Source organism: Ranitomeya imitator, chromosome 1 (assembly GCF_032444005.1).
Source record: "Ranitomeya imitator isolate aRanImi1 chromosome 1, aRanImi1.pri, whole genome shotgun sequence".
Taxonomy (NCBI): domain Eukaryota; kingdom Metazoa; phylum Chordata; class Amphibia; order Anura; family Dendrobatidae; genus Ranitomeya; species Ranitomeya imitator.
Window position 1 is genome coordinate 36,326,658 of NC_091282.1, and position 23,003 is coordinate 36,349,660.

The 23,003-nt window shown below is 44.6% G+C and overlaps 1 protein-coding gene across 1 annotated transcript; it reads right to left on the minus strand.

Moving 5' to 3' along the window:
* Positions 1-437: 437 nt before the first annotated feature.
* On the minus strand, positions 438-2,249 carry RXFP3 (relaxin family peptide receptor 3). The gene has a single exon (XM_069745982.1). The coding sequence runs from the start codon at positions 2,075-2,077 to the stop codon at positions 818-820; it is 1,260 nt and encodes a 419-aa protein (XP_069602083.1). The 5' UTR covers positions 2,078-2,249; the 3' UTR covers positions 438-817.
* Between the last annotated feature and the right edge of the window lie 20,754 nt (positions 2,250-23,003).

Sequence of the window (23,003 nt, forward strand, 5' to 3'; positions counted from 1 at the left end):
CCTGACAATTCCATCTCTGCAACTCCTGACAATTCCATCTCTACAACTCCTGACAATTCCATCTCTACAACTCCCTACAATTCCATCTCTACAACTCCTGACAATTCCATCTCTACAACTCCTGACAATTCCATCTCTGCAACTCCTGACAATTCCATCTCTACAACTCCCTACAATTCCATCTCTACAACTCCTGACAATTCCATCTCTACAACTCCTGACAATTCCATCTCTACAACTCCTGACAATTCCATCTCTGCAACTCCTGACAATTCCATCTCTACAACTCCTGACAATTCCATCTCTACAACTCCTGACAATTCCATCTCTGCAACTCCTGACAATTCCATCTCTACAACTCCTGACAATTCCATCTCTGCAACTCCTGACAATTCCATCTCTACAACTCCTGACAATTCCATCTCTGCAACTCCTGACAATTCCATCTCTACAACTCCTGACATTCCATCTCTGCAACTCCTGACAATTCCATCTCTACAACTCCTGACAATTCCATCTCTACAACTCCTGACAACTCTATCTCTACAACTCCTGACAACTCCATCTCTACAACTCCTGACAATTTAATATCAACAGCTCCTGTTAATTCCATCTCTGCAACTCCCTTCAACTCCATCTTTACAACTCCCGACAATTCCACCTGTGCTCCATCTGTAGGCACAATGTGCTTGACATAAGCATATCCTATATGCATCTCTTCATATATAAAGGCATGTTCCTTTAAGTGTCACATAGAGGCTGTAGTCTTGGACCTCCATGTCTCCTGGTGGCCAGTCCTTCTCCAGCCCCTGGCAGGCTAGTAGCGCTGCTCTGTGGAGCTGCTGGGCAGGAGATCGTATCTGCCATTGTAGATCACAGCTCCAGGAGGGTAACAGATCACATCAGGTTCCACAGGGTTGAGGGGCACCATGCCATGACCCTGCTCATCCTGCTCGGGTTTGGTGGTGGCAGTGAAGGGTCGCATGTTGGTAAGAGAAGGAGAAGTCATCCTCCAGAAAAGGTTCTTCAAGGCTTTGCGAAATTCCCTGCGCATCAAGCAATAAAGAATTGGGTTCAGGCAACTATTGGAGTGTGCCAGGCAAACTGTGATGGGGAAAATGTAAGCCTGGGTGGTAAAGTACTCATAGCCAAACTGCACCACATTCAGCTTGATCAAGATCCCCCAGGTAGTCAATGCCTGGTTGGGTAACCAGCAGAGAAAGAAGGACAGGACCACAATGGTCACAGACTTGGTCACCTTAGATCTCCTCTTGGTGCTGGAGGAACTGACATTTCTGTCACTGATAAAACGAACCAGCAGCAAATAACAAATAGTGATGATGGCTAATGGGATGACAAAGCCCACCAGAACCTTCTGGGCATGGTAAAGCCCCAACCAGAACTGGGCATTGCCATGATTGACTGGAAACTTGACCAAGCAGAGGACCTCACTGGAGACAGTGGCGGTGGTGGAGAAAATGGCATTGGGCAAAGATGCAAGGATGGCTGAGATCCAGATCAAGACACTCACCCACTTGGCAGAGCATCCTAGGGGTCTGCGCTTGGATTTCAGCGCTGAAGCCACCGAGTAGTACCTGGCCACACTCATGGCGGTGAGGAAGAACACGCTGGCATACATGTTCATGGCCGTCACATAGGACACGATCTTGCACATGGCTTTGCCAAACAGCCAGCTGAAGTCCAGGGCGTTCTCCACCGCCCAGAAGGGTAAGGTCAAGACGAACTGGAAATCGGTGATGGCCAGGCTGGTCACAAAGAGGTTAATGGAGGACTTCTTCCACCCTTGCTTGGTCTTCATCAGGTAGAGCACCAGGACGTTGCCCACCAGCCCCAGGGCGCAGACCACCGAGTACACGATGGAGATCATGATCCTCACTATGGCCGAGCTGTCCCCGATGATGTCGGATTTCTCCAAGCTGAAGCCCCTCAAGAAGTCCTGCAGGGTCTCGTTGCTCCTGTTCAGCTGCTTCTCCTCGAAGAAAAGTGGGAACATCCCCAGCAGGTCGCTCTGCTCTGCCTCCTGCATGGTCGCTGCTACTGAGGGATTAAAGACCATGCCATGGCACAAGGGGGGCTCATCTGCAGCCAGACCACCTCACTGTCCAGCGCATGTCCGACCTTCACCTGCCTCCAATGCAATCATCATCCCAGGACCACCCAGGCGCAATGTGCACACAGTCCTAGCAGGGAAAAGTCTGCAGCACTTCTTCATGGCTCCAACTTATAGCCCACATCCTTCAGGGCTAGCCCTGTGCTGGAGCATGCGCAGTGCCTGCTGCTGTAGCTATCCAGGGTGCTGGAGTGACAGGAGGTGTTCTCCAAGGTGCTGAAGTGCTGCCTCCAGAGAGGATAAACATCCCCTTTAAGTGGCCATGCAATAATCCTGTCTGTGAGTGGCAGCACTTCCCTCTCCTGGATACATTGTGCCTGGTGCATCCTGCACTGTGACAAGGGGAAGTGTAAAGATTTATTACAACACTTGCGAATGTATCAGTATAGGGAAAACAGAAAAAAAAAGAAAATACCTTCCAATGGCCACCAGGGGGAGATCGTGGTATAAGTTCCTAGAAATAGCTCCTCGCAGAGGAGGAGGAGGAGGAGGAGGAGGAGATCCAGGGATTTTCAGACCACAGATCTATTTTTATGTTGCTATAAGTCAACTTTTGTGATTGTTTTGTATTGATCGTGTCGGCGGTAATAATCCGGGTCACGTTACGAGGCCTCTAGGATGATATCGGAGAACGCACGATAAAGGCGAGATCAGAAAACGTCTTTTCATTGCGGAATGGATGTGAAAAAGCCTCAATGTCCGTGTATTCCGTAGAAGATGTAGCCAAGTCATCAAGGTGGCGCAGGGGTAACGCCAGCCTCATTTTACAAAATACCAATCGTACTAATATTTCACTTTTCCAAGAACTCTGCTTGCAGTCATTGAATATGGACTTTCATGGCTTACCTGTCCTGGACACGAGATGGACACATAGGTGAACGGTTGGCTACAGTTACGGGACCATTATGTCTTGTAACAAAACATGCATCCAGGGGCGGACATATCAACAGTGCAGCCACACAGGGGCCCAAGAGGTGACAGGGGCCATTCTGAGCTCCAAAGCAGGTGGAACTGTGCATTATGATGATGACTGGACAGCGCACGGATATTGTTTTCACCAACGGGCCTCTCTGTGCCCGTCAGTGCGTGTGTGCGCTTCACGTGACCCGGACAGAGGATGATCCATTGGATGTAATGATAAAGGTTCCTGTTCAATGACAAAGCAGAGATCTAGAAAAAAAATCACATTTTCATAGTGGCCGAGAGGGCTTTTTTTTTAACGCATACGTCTTGTCCATTCAGGAAAAGTTTTCAGCAGACTCATTATCATCAGAGACGGGATTAAAATGACCAATAACACCGTTATACAAAGGGGATAACACAGGATCCTCCATGCACAATATGTGATATCACAGCTCACCTCCTCCTCCTGTACAATGACTGATAACACCTCTTAAAACAGTAGATAACACAGGATACACCATTCACAATAGGTGATGTCACAGCTCACCTCCTCCTCCTGTGCAATGACTGATAACACCTCTATATACAGTAGATAACACAGGATCCACCATTCACAATAGGTGATGTCACAGCTCACCTTCTCCTCCTGTACAATGACTGATAACACCTCTATATACAGTAGATAACACAGGATCCACCATTCACAATAGGCGATGTCACAGCTCACCTCCTCCTCCTCCTGTACAATGACTGATAACACCTCTATATACAGTAGATAACACAGGATCCACCATTCACAATAGGTGATGTCACAGCTCACCTCCTCCTGTATAATGACTGATAACACCTCTATATACAGTAGATAACACAGAATCCACCATTCACAATAGGTGATGTCACAGCTCACCTCCTCCTCCTGTACAATGACTGATAACACCTCTATATACAGTAGATAACACAGGATCCACCATTCACAATAGGTGATGTCGCAGCTCACCTCGTCCTGTACAATGACTGATAACACCTCTGTATACAGTAGATAACACAGGATCCACCATTCACAATAGGTGATGTCACAGCTCACCTCCTCCTCCTGTACAATGACTGATAACATCTCTAAATACAGTAGATAACACAGGATCCACCATTCACAATAGGTGATGTCACAGCTCACCTCCTCCTCCTGTACAATGACTGATAACACCTCTATATACAGTAGATACTACAGGATCCACCATTCACAATAGGTGATGTCACAGCTCACCTCCTCCTCCTGTACAATGACTGATAACACCACTATATACAGTAGATAACACAGGATCCACCATTAACAATAGGTGATATCACAGCTCACCTCCTCCCCTCCTGTACAATGACTGATAACACCTCTATATACAGTAGATAACACAGGATCCACTATTCACAATAGGTGATGTCACAGCTCACCTTCTCCTCCTGTACAATGACTGATAACACCGCTATATACAGTAGATAACACAGGATCCACCATTCACAATAGGTGATGTCACAGCTCACCTCCTCCTCCTGTGCAATGACTGATAACACCTCTATATACAGTAGATAACACAGGATCCACCATTCACAATAGGTGATGTCACAGCTCACCTCCTCCTCCTGTGCAATGACTGATAACACCTCTATATACAGTAGATAACACAGGATCCACTATTCACAATAGGTGATGCCACATTTCACCTCCTCCTCCTGTACAATGACTGATAACTCCTATATATACAGTAGATAACACAGGATCCACCATTCACAATAGGTGATATCACAGCTCACCTCCTCCTCCTGTACAATAACTGACAACACCTCTATATACAGTAAATAACACAGGATCCACCATTCACAATAGGTGATGTCACAGCTCACCTCCTCCTCCTGTACAATGACTGATAACACCTCTATATACAGTAGATAGCACAGGATCCACCATTCACAATAGGTAATATCACAGCTCACCTCCTCCTGTACAATAACTGACAATACCTCTATATACAGTAGATAACACAGGATCCACCATTCATAATAGGTGATGTCACAGCTCACCTCTTCCTCCTGTACAATGACTGATAACACCTCTATATACAGTAGATAACACAGGATCCACCATTCACAATAGGGGATGTCACAGCTCACCTCCTCCTCCTGTACAATGACTGATAACACCTCTTAAAACAGTAGATAACACAGGATCAATCATTCACAATAGGTGATGTCACAGCTCACCTCCTCCTCCTGTACAATGACTGATAACACCTCTATATACAGTAGATAACACAGGATCCACCATTCACAATTGGGGATGTCACAGCTCACCTCCTCCTCCTGTACAATGACTGATAACACCTCTTAAAACAGTAGATAACACAGGATCCACCATTCACAATAGGTGATGTCACAGCTCACCTCCTCCTCCTGTACAATGACTGATAACACCTCTATATACAGTAGATAACACAGGATCCACCATTCACAATAGGCGATGTCACAGCTCACCTCCTCCTCCTGTACAATGACTGATAACAACTCTATATACAGTAGATAACACAGGATCCACCATTCACAATAGGTGATGTCACAGCTCACCTCCTCCTGTACAATGACTGATAACACCTCTATATACAGTAGATAACACAGGATCCACCATTCACAATAGGTGATGTCACAGCTCACCTCCTCCTCCTGTACAATGACTGATAACACCTCTATATACAGTAGATAACACAGGATCCACCATTCACAATAGGTGATATCACAGCTCACCTCCTCCCCCTCCTGTACAATGACTGATAACACCTCTATATACAGTAGATAACACAGGATCCACCATTCACAATAGGTGATATCACAGCTCACCTCCTCCCCCTCCTGTACAATGACTGATAACACCTCTATATACAGTAGATAACACAGTATCCACTATTCACAATAGGTGATGTCACAGCTCACCTTCTCCTCCTGTACAATGACTGATAACACCGCTATATTCAGTAGATAACACAGGATCCACCATTCACAATAGGTGATGTCACAGCTCACCTCCTCCTCCTGTGCAATGACTGATAACACCTCTATATACAGTAGATAACACAGGATCCACCATTCACAATAGGGGATGTCACAGCTCACCTCCTCCTCCTGTACAATAACTGACAACACCTCTATATACAGTAGATAACACAGGATCCACCATTCACAATAGGTGATGTCACAGCTCACCTCCTCCTCCTGTACAATGACTGATAACACCTCTATATACAGTAGATAACACAGGATCCACCATTCACAATAGGTGATGTCACAGCTCACCTCCTCCTCCTGTACAATGACTGATAACACCTCTATATACAGTAGATAGCACAGGATCCACCATTCACAATAGGTAATATCACAGCTCACCTCCTCCTGTACAATAACTGACAATACCTCTATATACAGTAGATAACACAGGATCCACCATTCACAATAGGGGATGTCACAGCTCACCTCCTCCTCCTGTACAATGACTGATAACACCTCTTAAAACAGTAGATAACACAGGATCCACCATTCACAATAGGTGATGTCACAGCTCACTTCCTCCTCCTGTACAATGACTGATAACACCTCTATATACAGTAGATAATACAGGATCCACCATTCACAATTGGGGATGTCACAGCTCACCTCCTCCTCCTGTACAATGACTGATAACACCTCTATATACAGTAGATAACACAGTATCCACTATTCACAATAGGCGATGTCACAGCTCACCTCCTCCTCCTCCTGTACAATGACTGATAACACCTCTATATACAGTAGATAACACAGGATCCACCATTCACAATAGATGATGTCACAGCTCACCTCCTCCTGTACAATGACTGATAACACCTCTATATACAGTAGATAACACAGGATCCACCATTCACAATAGGTGATGTCACAGCTCACCTTCTCCTCCTGTACAATGACTGATAACACCGCTATATACAGTAGATAACACAGGATCCACCATTCACAATAGGTGATGTCACAGCTCACCTCCTCCTCCTGTGCAATGGCTGATAACACCTCTTTATACAGTAGATAACACAGGATCCACCATTCACAATAGGTGATGCCACATCTCACCTCCTCCTCCTCCTGTACAATGACTGATAACACCTCTATATACAGTACATAACACAGGATCCAACAATACAATAGGTGATGTCACAGCTCACCTCCTTCCCCTGTACAATGACTGATAACTCCTCTATATACAGACGATAACACAGGATCCACCATTCACAATAGGGGATGTCACAGCTCACCTCCTCCTGTACAATGACTGATAACACCTCTATATACAGTACATAACACAGGATCCAACAATACAATAGGTGATGTCACAGCTCACCTCCTCCTCCTGTACAATGACTGATAACACCTCTATATACAGTAGATAACACAGGATCCACCATTCACAATAGGTGATGTCACAGCTCACCTCCTCCTCCTGTACAATGACTGATAACACCTCTATATACAGTAGATAACACAGGATCCACCATTCACAATAGGTGATATCACAGCTCACCTCCTCCCCCTCCTGTACAATGACTGATAACACCTCTATATACAGTAGATAACACAGGATCCACTATTCACAATAGGTGATGTCACAGCTCACCTTCTCCTCCTGTACAATGACTGATAACACCGCTATATACAGTAGATAACACAGGATCCACCATTCACAATAGGTGATGTCACAGCTCACCTCCTCCTCCTGTGCAATGACTGATAACACCTCTTTATACAGTAGATAACACAGGATCCACCATTCACAATAGGTGATGCCACATCTCACCTCCTCCTCCTGTGCAATGACTGATAACACCTCTATATACAGTAGATAACACAGGATCCACCATTCACAATTGGGGATGTCACAGCTCACCTCCTCCTCCTGTACAATGACTGATAACACCTCTATATACAGTAGATAACACAGGATCCACCATTCACAATAGGCGATGTCACAGCTCACCTCCTCCTGTACAATAACTGACAATACCTCTATATACAGTAGATAACACAGGATCCACCATTCACAATAGGTGATGTCACAGCTCACCTCTTCCTCCTGTACAACGACTGATAACACCTCTATATACAGTAGATAACACAGGATCCACCATTCACAATAGGGGATGTCACAGCTCACCTCCTCCTCCTGTACAATGACTGATAACACCTCTTAAAACAGTAGATAACACAGGATCCACCATTCACAATAGGTGATGTCACAGCTCACCTCCTCCTCCTGTACAATGACTGATAACACCTCTATATACAGTAGATAATACAGGATCCACCATTCACAATTGGGGATGTCACAGCTCACCTCCTCCTCCTGTACAATGACTGATAACACCACTATATACAGTAGATAACACAGGATCCACCATTCACAATAGGCGATGTCACAGCTCACCTCCTCCTCCTCCTGTACAATGACTGATAACACCTCTATATACAGTAGATAACACAGGATCTACCATTCACAATAGGTGATGTCACAGCTCACCTCCTCCTGTACAATGACTGATAACACCTTCTATACAGTAGATAACACAGGATCCACCATTCACAATAGGTGATGTCACAGCTCACCTTCTCCTCCTGTACAATGACTGATAACACCGCTATATACAGTAGATAACACAGGATCCACCATTCACAATAGGTGATGTCACAGCTCACCTCCTCCTCCTGTGCAATGACTGATAACACCTCTTTATACAGTAGATAACACAGGATCCACCATTCACAATAGGTGATGCCACATCTCACCTCCTCCTCCTCCTGTACAATGACTGATAACGCCTCTATATACAGTATATAACACAGGATCCAACAATACAATAGGTGATGTCACAGCTCACCTCCTCCTCCTGTACAATGACTGATAACACCTCTATATACAGTAGATACTACAGGATCCACCATTCACAATAGGTGATGTCACAGCTCACCTCCTCCTCCTGTACAATGACTGATAACACCTCTATATACAGGAGATAACACAGGATCCACCATTCACAATAGGTGATATCACAGCTCACCTCCTCCCCCTCCTGTACAATGACTGATAACACCTCTATATACAGTAGATAACACAGGATCCACCATTCACAATAGGTGATATCACAGCTCACCTCCTCCCCCTCCTGTACAATGACTGATAACACCTCTATATACAGTAGATAACACAGGATCCACTATTCACAATAGGTGATGTCACAGCTCACCTTCTCCTCCTGTACAATGACTGATAACACCGCTATATACAGTAGATAACACAGGATCCACCATTCACAATAGGTGATGTCACAGCTCACCTCCTCCTCCTGTGCAATGACTGATAACACCTCTTTATACAGTAGATAACACAGGATCCACCATTCACAATAGGTGATGCCACATCTCACCTCCTCCTCCTGTACAATGACTGATAACTCCTATATATACAGTAGATAACACAGGATCCACCATTCACAATAGGTGATATCACAGCTCACCTCCTCCTTCTGTACAATAACTGACAACACCTCTATATACAGTAGATAACACAGGATACACTATTCACAATAGGTGATGTCACAGCTCACCTTCTCCTCCTGAACAATGACGGATAACACCTTTATATACAGTAGATAACACAGGATCCACCATTCACAATAGGTGATGTCACAGCTCACCTCCTCCTCCTGTACAATGACTGATAACACCTCTATATACAGTAGATAACACAGGATCCACCATTCACAATTGGGGATGTCACAGCTCACCTCCTCCTCCTGTACAATGACTGATAACACCTCTATATACAGTAGATAACACAGGATCCACCATTCACAATAGGCGATGAAACAGCTCACCTCCTCCTCCTCCTGTACAATGACTGATAACACCTCTATATACAGTAGATAACACAGGATCCACCATTCACAATAGGTGATGTCACAGCTCACCTCCTCCTGTACAATGACTGATAACACCTCTATATACAGTAGATAACACAGGATCCACCATTCACAATAGGTGATGTCACAGCTCACCTTCTCCTCCTGTACAATGACTGATAACACCTCTATATACAGTAGATAACACAGGATCCACCATTCACAATAGGTGATGTCACAGCTCACCTCCTCCTCCTGTGCAATGACTGATAACACCTCTTTATACAGTAGATAACACAGGATCCACCATTCACAATAGGTGATGCCACATCTCACCTCCTCCTCCTGTACAATGACTGATAACACCTCTATATACAGTACATAACACAGGATCCAACAATACAATAGGTGATGTCACAGCTCACCTCCTTCCCCTGTACAATGACTGATAACTCCTCTATATGCAGAAGATAACACAGGATCCAACAATACAATAGGTGATGTCACAGCTCACCTCCTCCTCCTGTACAATGACTGATAACACCTCTATATACAGTAGATACTACAGGATCCACCATTCACAATAGGTGATATCACAGCTCACCTCCTCCCCCTCCTGTACAATGACTGATAACACCTCTATATACAGTAGATAACACAGGATCCACTATTCACAATAGGTGATGTCACAGCTCACCTTCTCCTCCTGTACAATGACTGATAACACCGCTATATACAGTAGATAACACAGGATCCACCATTCACAATAGGTGATGTCACAGCTCACCTCCTCCTCCTGTGCAATGACTGATAACACCTCTTTATACAGTAGATAACACAGGATCCACCATTCACAATAGGTGATATCACAGCTCACCTCCTCCTCCTGTACAATAACTGACAACACCTCTATATACAGTAGATAACACAGGATCCACCATTCACAATAGGTGATGTCACAGCTCACCTTCTCCTCCTGTACAATGACGGATAACACCTTTATATACAGTAGATAACACAGGATCCACCATTCACAATAGGTGATGTCACAGCTCACCTCCTCCTCCTGTACAATGACTGATAACACCTCTATATACAGTACATAACACAGGATCCAACAATACAATAGATGATGTCACAGCTCATCTCCTTCTCCTGTACAATGACTGATAACTCCTCTATATACAGAAGACAACACAGGATCCACCATTCACAATAGGGGATGTCACAGCTCACCTCCTCCTGTATAATGACTGATAACACCTCTGTATACAGTAGATAACACAGGATCCACCATTCACAATAGGGGATGCCACAGCTTACCTTCTCCTCCTGTACAATGACTGATAACACCTCTGTATACAGTAGATAACACAGGATCCACCATTCACAATAGCTGATGTCACAGCTTACCTTCTCCTCCTGTACAATGACTGATAGCACCTCTATATACAGTAGATAACACAGGATCCACCATTCACAATAGGTGATGTCACAGCTCACCTCCTCCTCCTGTACAATGACTGATAACACCTCTTTATGCAGTAGATTACACAGGATCCATCATTCACAATAGATGATATCACAGCTCACCTCCTCCTCCTGTACAATGACTGATAACACCTCTATATACAGTAGATAACACAGGATCCATCATTTACAATAAATGATGTCACAGCTCACCTCCTCCTCCTGTACAATGACTGATAACTCCTCTATGTACAGTTGATAACACATGATCTACCATTCACAATAGGTGATGTCACAGATCACCTCCTCCTCCTGTACAATGACTGATAGCACCTCTATATACAGTAGATAACACATAATCCACCATTGACAATGGGTGATGTCACGGCTCACCTCTCCCCCCTTCATAATGACTTTTGTACATGCTCATTAGATGCTTTGATACAAAAGATAGGACAAGTCTTTTTTTTGCTGCTAATATTCATGTGCACTTCCAAAATGAACAGTCAAGCTGAAAAAAAAACCTTAGGTTGTTTTCATGTTCCCTTTAAAGGCTTGATTTTCTCTTTAAAGAGGATGTCCGGGATAAGAAAAATAGTTGCTGTTTTGTTTTTCTTGAAACAACGCCTCCCTTATCCGCAGGCCGTATCTGGTGTTACACTTTGAGTGGATGCGACTGAAGTGCAGTAGTGAATACCGCCTGTGGTGTTATTGTTACGACCCCTAAAAAATGCAGAAAAAAAATCCTATTTTGGCAGGTGATAATAATGCATATTTATGGCATGTGACGGGTCGGCTTGTCTAAGGACAAAATCCTTTGGTAAAAGTGACACAGATACATTTTCTGACAGTATTTTCGTCTGACAGATGTTCCTTTTTAAAGGGACGGCGGCTACGTTTCTATAACGCAAACACGCTTTGACCTAGGACACGTCTGAAAGCTGCACATAAAGTAAAGTTAGAAAAAAATGTCATTGTAAACTAATGGGAAAAATTAAAGAAAAAGTGAATAATAACAATAATTACGCTGAAATAAATAAATAAAAACAATGTAAATATAAATATATAAATTTGCAAAAGTGTTCAACTCCTTTAATACTGGGAAGCAAATACCTTCAAAGAAAAATATTGTCACACAGAGTACAACTCTGACAGGGTTGAAGACACAGAGGGACCATTAAAACGACGGTTCTGTGCGCTCAGACCATCATGTTATCGGCAGCACATCACATGTTTACACAGGATGTTGTGCTGCCGAGAACGACAATTTGAAAACTTGGCTTAAATATCAAGAATAGAATGAAAAGAAATGTCACAATGTAGCAGACGATGTTTCAGTGCTGGACTCTCTTTATTAGGTTGTTATTTTGACTTTATTCTATTTTTTTTTTTTAATTAATTTATTTTTCTTTTTTTTTCTGTAAGATGAAACTGCGACCTGGAAAGCGAGAAATAATAACATGGAGCCATCTGCTCCACATCGGGGGGACTGGAGGGGAGCGTGTCTGATATTTCACTGTTCTAATAACTAAGCCTCTGCCCTTTAACCGAAGAGTTTGCGGTGCCGCGTGCGATGGCGGTTCACGTAATCCGCATAATCGCAGCTGATGTATGTGATGAATGCAGCAATCATGGTGGCATCACCGTACAAATATTCTTTTCTTGATTCCTATATGCCCCTAGTTGGATGATTTTATTTCCGTTTTTTTTATTTTTATTAATAATAATCACCATTATTATTATTGTCTATTTCATATTTTGTTTATTCATTTTTATTTATTTTATTTCATTTTATAATAATAATAATAATAATAATAATAATTGATATTATTATTAATAATGCTAATTATTATTTTCATTGTTTTCAATAATAAGAATTATTATCATAAAAAAATAAATACAATCAATAAAAATAAATAAATACATATAAAATATGCAATAATAATGATACTAATACTAATTATTTATATTATTATTAGTAGTAGTAGTAGTAAAAATGAAATAAAATCTATCAACAAAAATGAATATAATAAATATAACATATTCAATAATAATAATAATAATAATTATTATTATTATTATTAAAATTAAAAAAGTATAATCACTCTATAAAAATGAATAAAATAAATATAACATATACAACGACACTAAATATTATTATTATTATTATTTTTACTATTATTAAAAGTGAAATAAAATCACTCAATAAAAATGAATAAAATAAATAGTAAATATATAATAATAATTATTACTATTATTACTGTTATTATTATATATTTACATTTTATATTTTGTTTATTTATAGTTTTTTTTATTTGTATAGTTTAGATAGTGCCCCATGTATTACTTCCACATAGTGACCTAATAATACCACTTACAGGGAACAAATACTGCCACACCATGGCAGAACAAAATAATACCACTACATAGCGACTGCATAATACATGCAAGGAAAAAAGACCGCCACACCATGACCAGACCACATATTACCACCACTTAGTTACCGAATAATACTACATACAAGGGACAAATATCGCCACACCATGACCAGACCACATATTACCACCACATTGTTACCAAATTTTACCACATGCAAGGAACAAATACCGCCACACCATGGCCGGACCACATAGTACCACCATATAGTGACTGAATAATACCACATACAAGGTACAAATACCGCCACATTATGGTAGAGCCCCATATTACCACCACATAGTCACTGAATGCTACCACATACAAAGAACAAATAACATCACACTATGTTCAGATCACATATTACCATCATATAGCGACCAAATAATAACACATTCAAGGAACAAATACTGCTGCACAATGATCAGACCACATATTACCACCACATAGTGACCGAACAAATACCACTACACCATGGCAGAACAAAATATTACCACTACATAGTGACTGAATAATATATACAAGGAACAAATACAGCCACATCATGACCAGACCACATATTACAACCACTTAGTTACCGAATAATACCACATACGAGGAACAAATACAACCAAACCATGGCAGGGCCACATATTACCACCGCATATTTACCAAATAATATCACATACCAGGAACAAATACCATCACACCATGACTAGACCACATATTACCATCACTTAGTTACCGAATAATACCATATACAAGGGACAAATACTGCCACACCATGGCTGCACCATATAGTACCACCATATAGTGACTAGTGATGAGCGAGTGTACTCGTTGCTCGGGTTGCGATGATGAAAACTAAATCTCCGAGCAGTCATAAATACTCGGATTCCACCTGAGCGTGCTCAGGAAAACCCGAGCAACGAGTACACTCGCTCATCACTAATAGCGACCGAATAATAACACATTCAAGGAATACTGCCACACCATGACCAGACCACATATTACCATTGTATAGTGAGTGAATACTACAACATTGATCATTAATAAAAAAGCATAATACTAATATTACCATAAGTGCCATTCTACACAGAAGCTCTGCACATAGTACACAGTGTAAAAATAGGAGATAAAGGAGTAATCAGGTCAATAGGATAAAAATATAAATTTTATTAGAACAATATTAAAAGGGTTAGAGTAACAATGTAAGGTGACACCACACAAGAATAGACAGAAACACCACAATCAAAAATGCAGCAGTGATAAAACATTATCTATGCATCCTTGACTGGGGAGTCTACCACTCCTGTGTGGGCCATTTGCACTGAAGCTGTTCCTTCCAGCATGTCCGCATGGATATTTTCTCTCTGAACCCTGCTTATACAGGTACTATATGGATGATCAGGTTTTTAAATACATCAGATAGGGATTATATACGTTAGATAGTACTGCTCTATTATGGGTATACCTTGGCGATTGGTGGAGCAGCTTAATATACATTTTTTTGCAAAAAAACTTATTAACTAAATACCCTGTATTTTTTTCATTTTTTGACTAGCATTTGCTTATTTACTGTGACTTCTTTACAACAGAGTATTTTTGACCTCGCTGTGCTCTTTTTGTGTCTTCAACTTTGAACACGGTATTAAAACAAGTAACTGAGACAATACATTCAGAGGAAAGAGACTTATCAATCCGACACAGGCCTCAGTCTATTCCTTGGGTGCAAACGGTGGTGCCAAGCCAATGGCGCTGTGGAAATTCGGCAATGTCCTGGAGAGGATGGCGTCTTGGGTCCTGTTGTGGGCAATGTTTCTGGAACGCCCCCAGACACAGGGCCACAGATTACTCGGTACCGGTCCTCTCTGTCTCAGTTCTGGGGGTGTCACGGTGGCTGGACCCGGTCCGTGACACTGCTAAGGGGCGTCCAATAAAAGGTGATGCGAGTCTGTCAAGGTTTCGTGACGCCACCTGTGGTGTTCGGTCAGGGTGACGGACGCTGCTTGGGGTCCGCTGGGGTGATGTGATGGCAGCTAGATGGTGAACCTTCCCACAGGTGAAATATGTCCCCAGGGCTTCCCAGTAAGGTGGATGGTGATGGTGTGAGGTGCAGTCAATAACGAGGACACAAGGTTGCAGTCTCTTTACCTCTTTACTGAAGACTTCTGGATCCTCAATCCAGAGCACGGTTAACAGGGCTGTCTGAGACCGGCCGGTCTGATGGCACATCCAGAGCTCCCTTTGCAGGTGGAAATCGTTGCCTACCACTAGCGCCTGTGTGTTGTAGTGCTACCCTGCTGAGCAGTCGGAATAGTCCTCACAACTTCTGTTCTCGTTCGTTCGTTCTTTCTAGTTCTTTCTAATTCTTTCTCTTTCCTTCCAGATGTTTCTATTTTCTCGTCCCCCATGTATGTTATGGCTAGGACGCACCCGTATGACGGGAAGGCTCGGAGCTCTTCCGGGACCCTAGAGATGCCCCTCTCCACACGTTGCCCCCTATGTCTGCGTAGGAAATTTAAGGTAGACAGCCAACCTATAATTAACTGTCCTGCAGAGTTTGAAGTAAGGCATAGATTCACTTAATTCCTCGGTGTTCCGGCCACCGGCTACGCGCCTCAGTAGGATGTTGCCGTTCTCGGGGCACGACTCCTACTGGCTCTCCTTTGTGCTTGATCTCGTTTCTCACTGTTCCACAATATCCTTCGCTTCGTGTCTCTTTCTTAGGATACCGCCGCAAGGTAGTGCAGGCGCGGTTCCGTAACGTTCTGTTCTGTTCGCTAGGTACCTGCCAGGTTCCCACGCCCGACAGGCACCCCCCTGAATCTTCTCCCTGCAACACCCCCTGCCACGGGATGTTGCCTGAATCCAACCCAGTCAGCTTCTGACTAACTTCCTATCCAACCCCTAGTTTTACCAGTGTGAGGAGTGGCCCAATAAATAAATCCTTTTTCTCCCCCTAGTGGCCGGAGTGTGAAGTGTAATGTGTGCTGGTGATACCTGGTCAGAAGAACTCCCTTAGTGCTATCAGACGTACCAACACTCCCCTTAGCGGCAGAGCGTCATACTGCAACGACCAGGTGTCTGGGACGCTGCACTCCCCCCCGGTTAAATCCAGTACTCCTGGACTGGGAAGAAGAACAACAATACATATCAGCAAAAGACATACAATATTTTGGAATACTTGAAACAAGTAAATATAACAAAGCTTCCCTTTATGGGAGGTGAGGACACTTGAACGTTACAAACAAAACAAGGTTAAATATTTTTAAATAACATTTTGACTATAAATAACTTCTGGTACCCTGCCGGGTATTCTACTAAGTGCAAATTCTCAACAATAATTTAACTTTTCCTTTAAGGGCGTATAAGCTGAACCCACTAAAGGCCTACTATAAAGTACTACAATACAAACTCAACTTTTCTTCTCTTTCTAGCTTCACTAATGCAGGACCGCCTAGCTCCTTGGCTGGGCCTACTGTCATTGTCTTTCCATCAGTAACCAGTCATCGTTCTACGGTTCTCAGGACGACCCTACGGATTCACTTTCAATCTTTCCTGTCCTCAGTCTCTAGTAACATTATCAACAGTTTCTAAATCTCAACATTATTACAATTCTATCTTTCTTAAAGCAACATTATAACTTCAGTGCAACATGTGAACATTCCCTTTAAAAGGGAACCAAGTCTCTTTGAGGTAGTGCAGATTCTCTCTGTCTGAAAGTCCGTTTAAAAGCAAGACCTTCTGCGTCATGTCCAAAAGCAGTCTCTTCGCAAAGCCTTCTTTCTGTGTAAAACCAGTAGAGGGCGCCTTTAATAAGGCGCAAACTATATACAACACAGTTTTGGAATCATTCACTGTTCATGATTCGGAAGTCTTTGAAAACAATGATGAACAAACAAACAAGAAGAGGGATCCCGGGTAAACAAAGGGATCCCTAAGAGTTAACCCTGGACGGGTTTAAGTAGAAAAGAGTAGGGAAAGCAAAGAGCTAACGTCATTCGTCAGGTTTTCGAGGTTTAGTTCTATAGCAGGTGACAAGACATCAGCTGGTAGTGGCCACCCCCTGGCCGGGGAAGGTCTGGCTTGGTGTTGTTGTCCAGCACCATCTTCATCAACCCAGCAGTGGCCTGGGCACGAACGGTAGTGCCGATGGCAGACTCTGCAAGCAGAACATCACACGCCGGGGTAGTAGTGCTGGGTCCTGTGGGGTCAGGGGTCAGTAGAGTACCGCTGCCAGTTTCGGTCGTGATCGTAGATGGCGCGACCACCAGCGCGCAGCGTTTAACTCTCTTAGCATACCACCCTCGTTCACTCCAGTGGCGGGTATAGGTCACATGGTCCCCTCTGTACAAGTTTCGGAGTGAAGGTACACTGCGGGACTGGGGTTCCACGTTGCAGCTAGTCACAAAGACTTCTGTCAGCAGCCCTGGCTCCAGTATGAAGCCACAACCCCTTCACCGGTGGAAGGCCAGCACAATCCCCTGTTTCACCAAACTCTCAGGGCAACAATTGACGAGGGGCACCCGTTCCTCTGGTCGGACAGTCTGTTCCATTCGTTCCCGGTCTTCCCATTGCGAAATCAAGCTTCGTCTATACTGATCCCAGGTGAGCCTGATGACGTAGGAACCCTCCTGTCGGGACCCGTCTGGTTGGAACCGGGGAGCATCCCATTCAAAGACCACCCCCCTGTAACTCACGTCTATCGGTTTACCCAGAGGTGTCGTCAGCGGGGGCAGTATCCCCTTCATGGCGTACAGGGCTGTCACCCCGATCTCGGTGACGGGAGGCTGGTCACAGCTGGGATGAGAAGCGGTCACCGGAGCTGGATCGATCAGTGGGGCAGGGTCACTTTTGGTACCTGCGTCTGATGTGGTTCCACCGATGTCGTTTGGCTCTGCTGACGAGGACACTGGAGTCTGCGGCAGCTCTGACCATGGCGCTCCCTGTGCGATCTTCTTGCACAGCTCCAACTTCCATTTCTTCGCCGTCGCCGACCCCTCGCCTGGAGTCGGGTGGTTCGATGCCTCCTCCGGCAATTCCAGGGGATCCGGATCCCCCTGTGGCAGTAAGCCCTGGTCCGGCTCCGCTGGGTTGCAGTGATCCTGGGTCACTTCGTCGTCGTTCAGGCACTCGCTGGTCGCCGTCTCCTCTCCTGGCCCTGCGGCAGCATACACACGAGGCTCCTCCATTTTCTGGGGTTTGAGCGCCTCCATTCCTGAGCTCGTCATCCTGCAGCCGTAGTCGGAGGGGATGGATGCTGCTGTTCGCGCCGTTTTCTCGATCTCCTCCCATGACATACCCTCCTTCTTCTCCTGCGCTCCTCGTGGCGCGGCAATGGCGGCGGTTTTGGCGGGAATCATGCGACAATCAGCAATACACAGTCCTTGCAATAAATCACGGTTCAAGCACAATTCAATCACAGTTCCAAGGCACACATGACCTGATTCTTCAGGCTTAAGTCCAATCCTGTTCGTGACGCCAAGTTGGAACGCCCCCAGACAAAGGGCCACAGATTACTCGGTACCGGTCCTCGCTGTCCCAGTTCTGGGGTTGTCACGATGGCTGGACCCGGTCCGTGACATTGCTAAGGGGCGTCCAATAAAAGGTGATGCGAGTCTGTCAAGGTTTCGTGACGCCACCTGTGGTGTTCGGTCAGGGTGACCGACGCTGCTTGGGGTCCGCTGGGGTGATGTGATGGCAGCTAGATGGTGAACCTTCCCACAGGTGAAGTATGTCCCCAGGGCTTCCCAGTAAGGTGGTTGGTGATGGTGTGAGGTGCAGACAATAACGAGGACACAGGGTTGCAGTCTCTTTACCTCTTTACTGAAGACTTCAGGATCCTCAATCCAGAGCACGGTTAACAGGGCTGTCTGAGACCGGCCGGTCTGATGGCACATCCAGAGTTCCCTTTGCAGGTGGAAATCGTTGCCTACCACTAGCGCCTGTGTGTTGTAGTGCTACCCTGCTGAGCAGTCGGAATAGTCCTCACAACTTCTGTTCTCGTTCGTTCGTTCTTTCTAGTTCTTTCTAATTCTTTCTCTTTCGTTCCAGATGTTTCTAGTTTCTCGTCCCCCAGGTATGTTATGGCTAGGATGCACCCGTATGACGGGAAGGCTCGGAGCTCTTCCGGGACCCTAGAGACGCCCCTCTCCACACGTTGCCCCCTATGTCTGCGTAGGAAATTTAAGGTAGACAGCCAACCTATAATTAACTGTCCTGCGGAGTTTGAAGTAAGGCATAGAGTCAGTTACTTCCTTTGTGTTCCGGCCACCGGCTACGCGCCTCAGTAGGATGTTGCCGTTCTCGGGGCACGACTCCTACTGGCCCTGCTTTGTGCTTGATCTTGTTTCTCACTGTTCCACAATATCCTTCGCTTTGTGTCTCTTTCTTAGGATACCGCCGCAAGGTAGTGCAGGCGCGGTTCCGTAACGTCCTGTTCTGTTCGCTAGGTACCTGCCAGGTTCCCACGCCCGACAGGCACCCCCCTGAATCTTCTCCCTGCAACACCCCCTGCCACGGGATGTTGCCTGAATCCAACCCAGTCAGCTTCTGACTAACTTCCTATCCAACCCCTAGTTTTACCAGTGTGAGGAGTGGCCCAATAAATAAATCCTTTTTCTCCCCCTAGTGGCCGGAGTGTGAAGTGTAATGTGTGCTGGTGATACCTGGACAGAAGAACTCCTTTAGTGCCATCAGACGTACCATCACTCCCCATAGTGGCAGAGCGTCATACTGAAACGACCAGGTTTCTGGGGCGCTGCATTTCCTTTTGGCCATGATGCCGGCTTTGGGTCCGGAAGGAGAAGGAATACACAAGGCAATGTCTTGGTCCTGCACAATGGTTTCCCCTATGTGGGGTCTGTTCAGAAGCTTAGCAGGATAAATTTCACAATGGGTGGTACAACTCTCCAGTCTGTGTGGGCGCGAGGCTATGTCCCATACACGGGCCCTTTGTCTCACTGTCAGCGGTGTCAACAGAGCCAGCGGTGTCAGCGATATTGGTACATGGCTCTGACGACAGTCTCTGTTTATCGCCCTCTGGCCTTAAAGTCTTAGGCCTGCTCTCTCACGATACACTGCGTTAGGAGCACCTACACTGACCTCTTGTGCACTGCACGTACCCGCCACAACTGTTGGATTACTCGCATGCTGCAATTCCCTCAGCTTAGCCACGCCCCCTTTTCTCAACTGCTGGGAACAGTCCAGGGCCTTAAGTTTTCCTCCCTGCAACATAGGTGACAGCCCCAACAGTTCCGGACCCGTCACGGAGGAAGCACGCCTAGCTGGGTTCTTCTCCTTACATCAGTGATGTACAACCAGCTTTACTGCAAGTTATATTATGAGCTGGTTTTAGTGGACATTCATAGAGCAGGGGGGGGGGGATGTTCACATATCTCCCCCGTAGTGTCCTTACAGGACCTGTGTGATGTCAGGATCATGTGATCAGTCACATCATGGTGAGTCACATGGTCTGGCTTTAGCTGAGCTTCAGGGTTAGTCTGGGCTCAGTGGGCTGGTGAGGGACTGGAGAGGAAGACTCCAGGAGAGCATTTGTGCACATAGTGTTTGTGTAAGGACATTGGTAACCCTGAGTGGGTTACGGACCGCTCCCGGCACATTAACCCCCAACATACTGAGATCAAACATGATCGCAGTGTTTCGGCGGTACAGGGATGCATCGCGCAGGGAGGGGGCTCCCTGCGTGCTTCCCTGAGCCGATCGGTAGAAGGCAATGTGCTCACCTTGTACCGAGCGTCTCCTCCCTGCAGGCCCTGGATCCAAAATGGCCGCGGGGCTACTTCTGGGTCCTGCAGGGAGGTGGCTTACCAATTGCCTGCTCAGAGCAGGCGCTGGTAAGCCAGGAGACCTGAATGTCAGATCGCTGATCTGACACAGTGCTCTACAAAGTGTTAGATCAGCGATCTGTCACTATACAGTGATGTCCCCCCTGGGACAAAGTAAAAAAGTAAAAAAAAAAATTTTTAAAAGTGTAAAAAAAAAAATTTAAAAATTCCTAAATAAAGAAAAAAAAATATTGTTCCCATAAATACATTTCTTTATCTAAATAAAAGACAAAAACAATAAAAGTACACATATTTAGTATCGCCGCGTCCGTAACGACCCAACCTATAAAACTGTCCCACTAGTTAACCCCTTCAGTGAACACCGTAAAAAAAAAAAAAAAACGAGGCAAAAAACAACGCTTTATTATCTTACCGCCGAACAAAAAGTGGAATAACACGCAATCAAAAACACGGCTATAAATAACCATGGTACCGCTGAAATCATCATCTTGTCCCGCAAAAAAAGAGCCACCATACAGCATCATCAGCAAAAAAATAAAAAAGTTATAGTCCTCAGAATAAAGCGATGCAAAAATAATTATTTTTTCTATAAAATAGTTTTTATCGTATTAAAGCGTCAAAACATAATATCATACTGACCCGAAGAATAAAACTGCTTTATCAATTTTACCAAACGAAGAACGATATAAACGCCCCGCCAAAAAAGAAATTAATGAATAGCTGGTTTTTGGTCATTCTGCCTCACAAAAATAGGAATAAAAAGCAATTAAAAAATGTCACATGCCCAAAAATGATACCAATAAAAACGTCAACTCGTCCTGCAAAAAATAAGACCTCACATGATTCTGTGGACCAAAATATGGAAAAATTATAGGTCTCAAAATGTGGTAACGCCCAAAAAATTTTTTGCAATAAAAAGCGTTTTTTAGTGTGTGACAGCTGTCAATCATAAAAATTCCCCCCCAAAAAACACTATAAAAGTAAATCAAACCCCCCTTCATCACCCCCTTAGTTAGGGGAACATAATTTTTTTTTTAAAAATGTATTTATTTCCATTTTTCCATTAGGGCTAGGGTTAGGGCTAGCGTTAGGGTTAAGGCTAGGGTTAGGGCTAGGGTTAGGACTAGGGTTAGGGCTAGGGTTAGGACTAGGGTTAGGGCTAGGGTTAGGGCTAGGGTTAGGACTAGGGTTAGGGCTAGGGTTAGGGCTAGGGTTGGGGCTAGGGATAGGGTTGGGGCTAGGGTTAGGGCTACAGTGAGGGTTAGGTCTACAGTTAGGGCTGGGGCTAAAGTTAGGGTTAGGTTTGGGGCTAAAGTTAAGATTAGGGCTACA

Bases quoted from the DNA above. Each gene is read 5' to 3' on its own strand.
- RXFP3 (XM_069745982.1), bottom strand. From the start codon at position 2,077: ATGGTCTTTAATCCCTCAGTAGCAGCGACCATGCAGGAGGCAGAGCAG.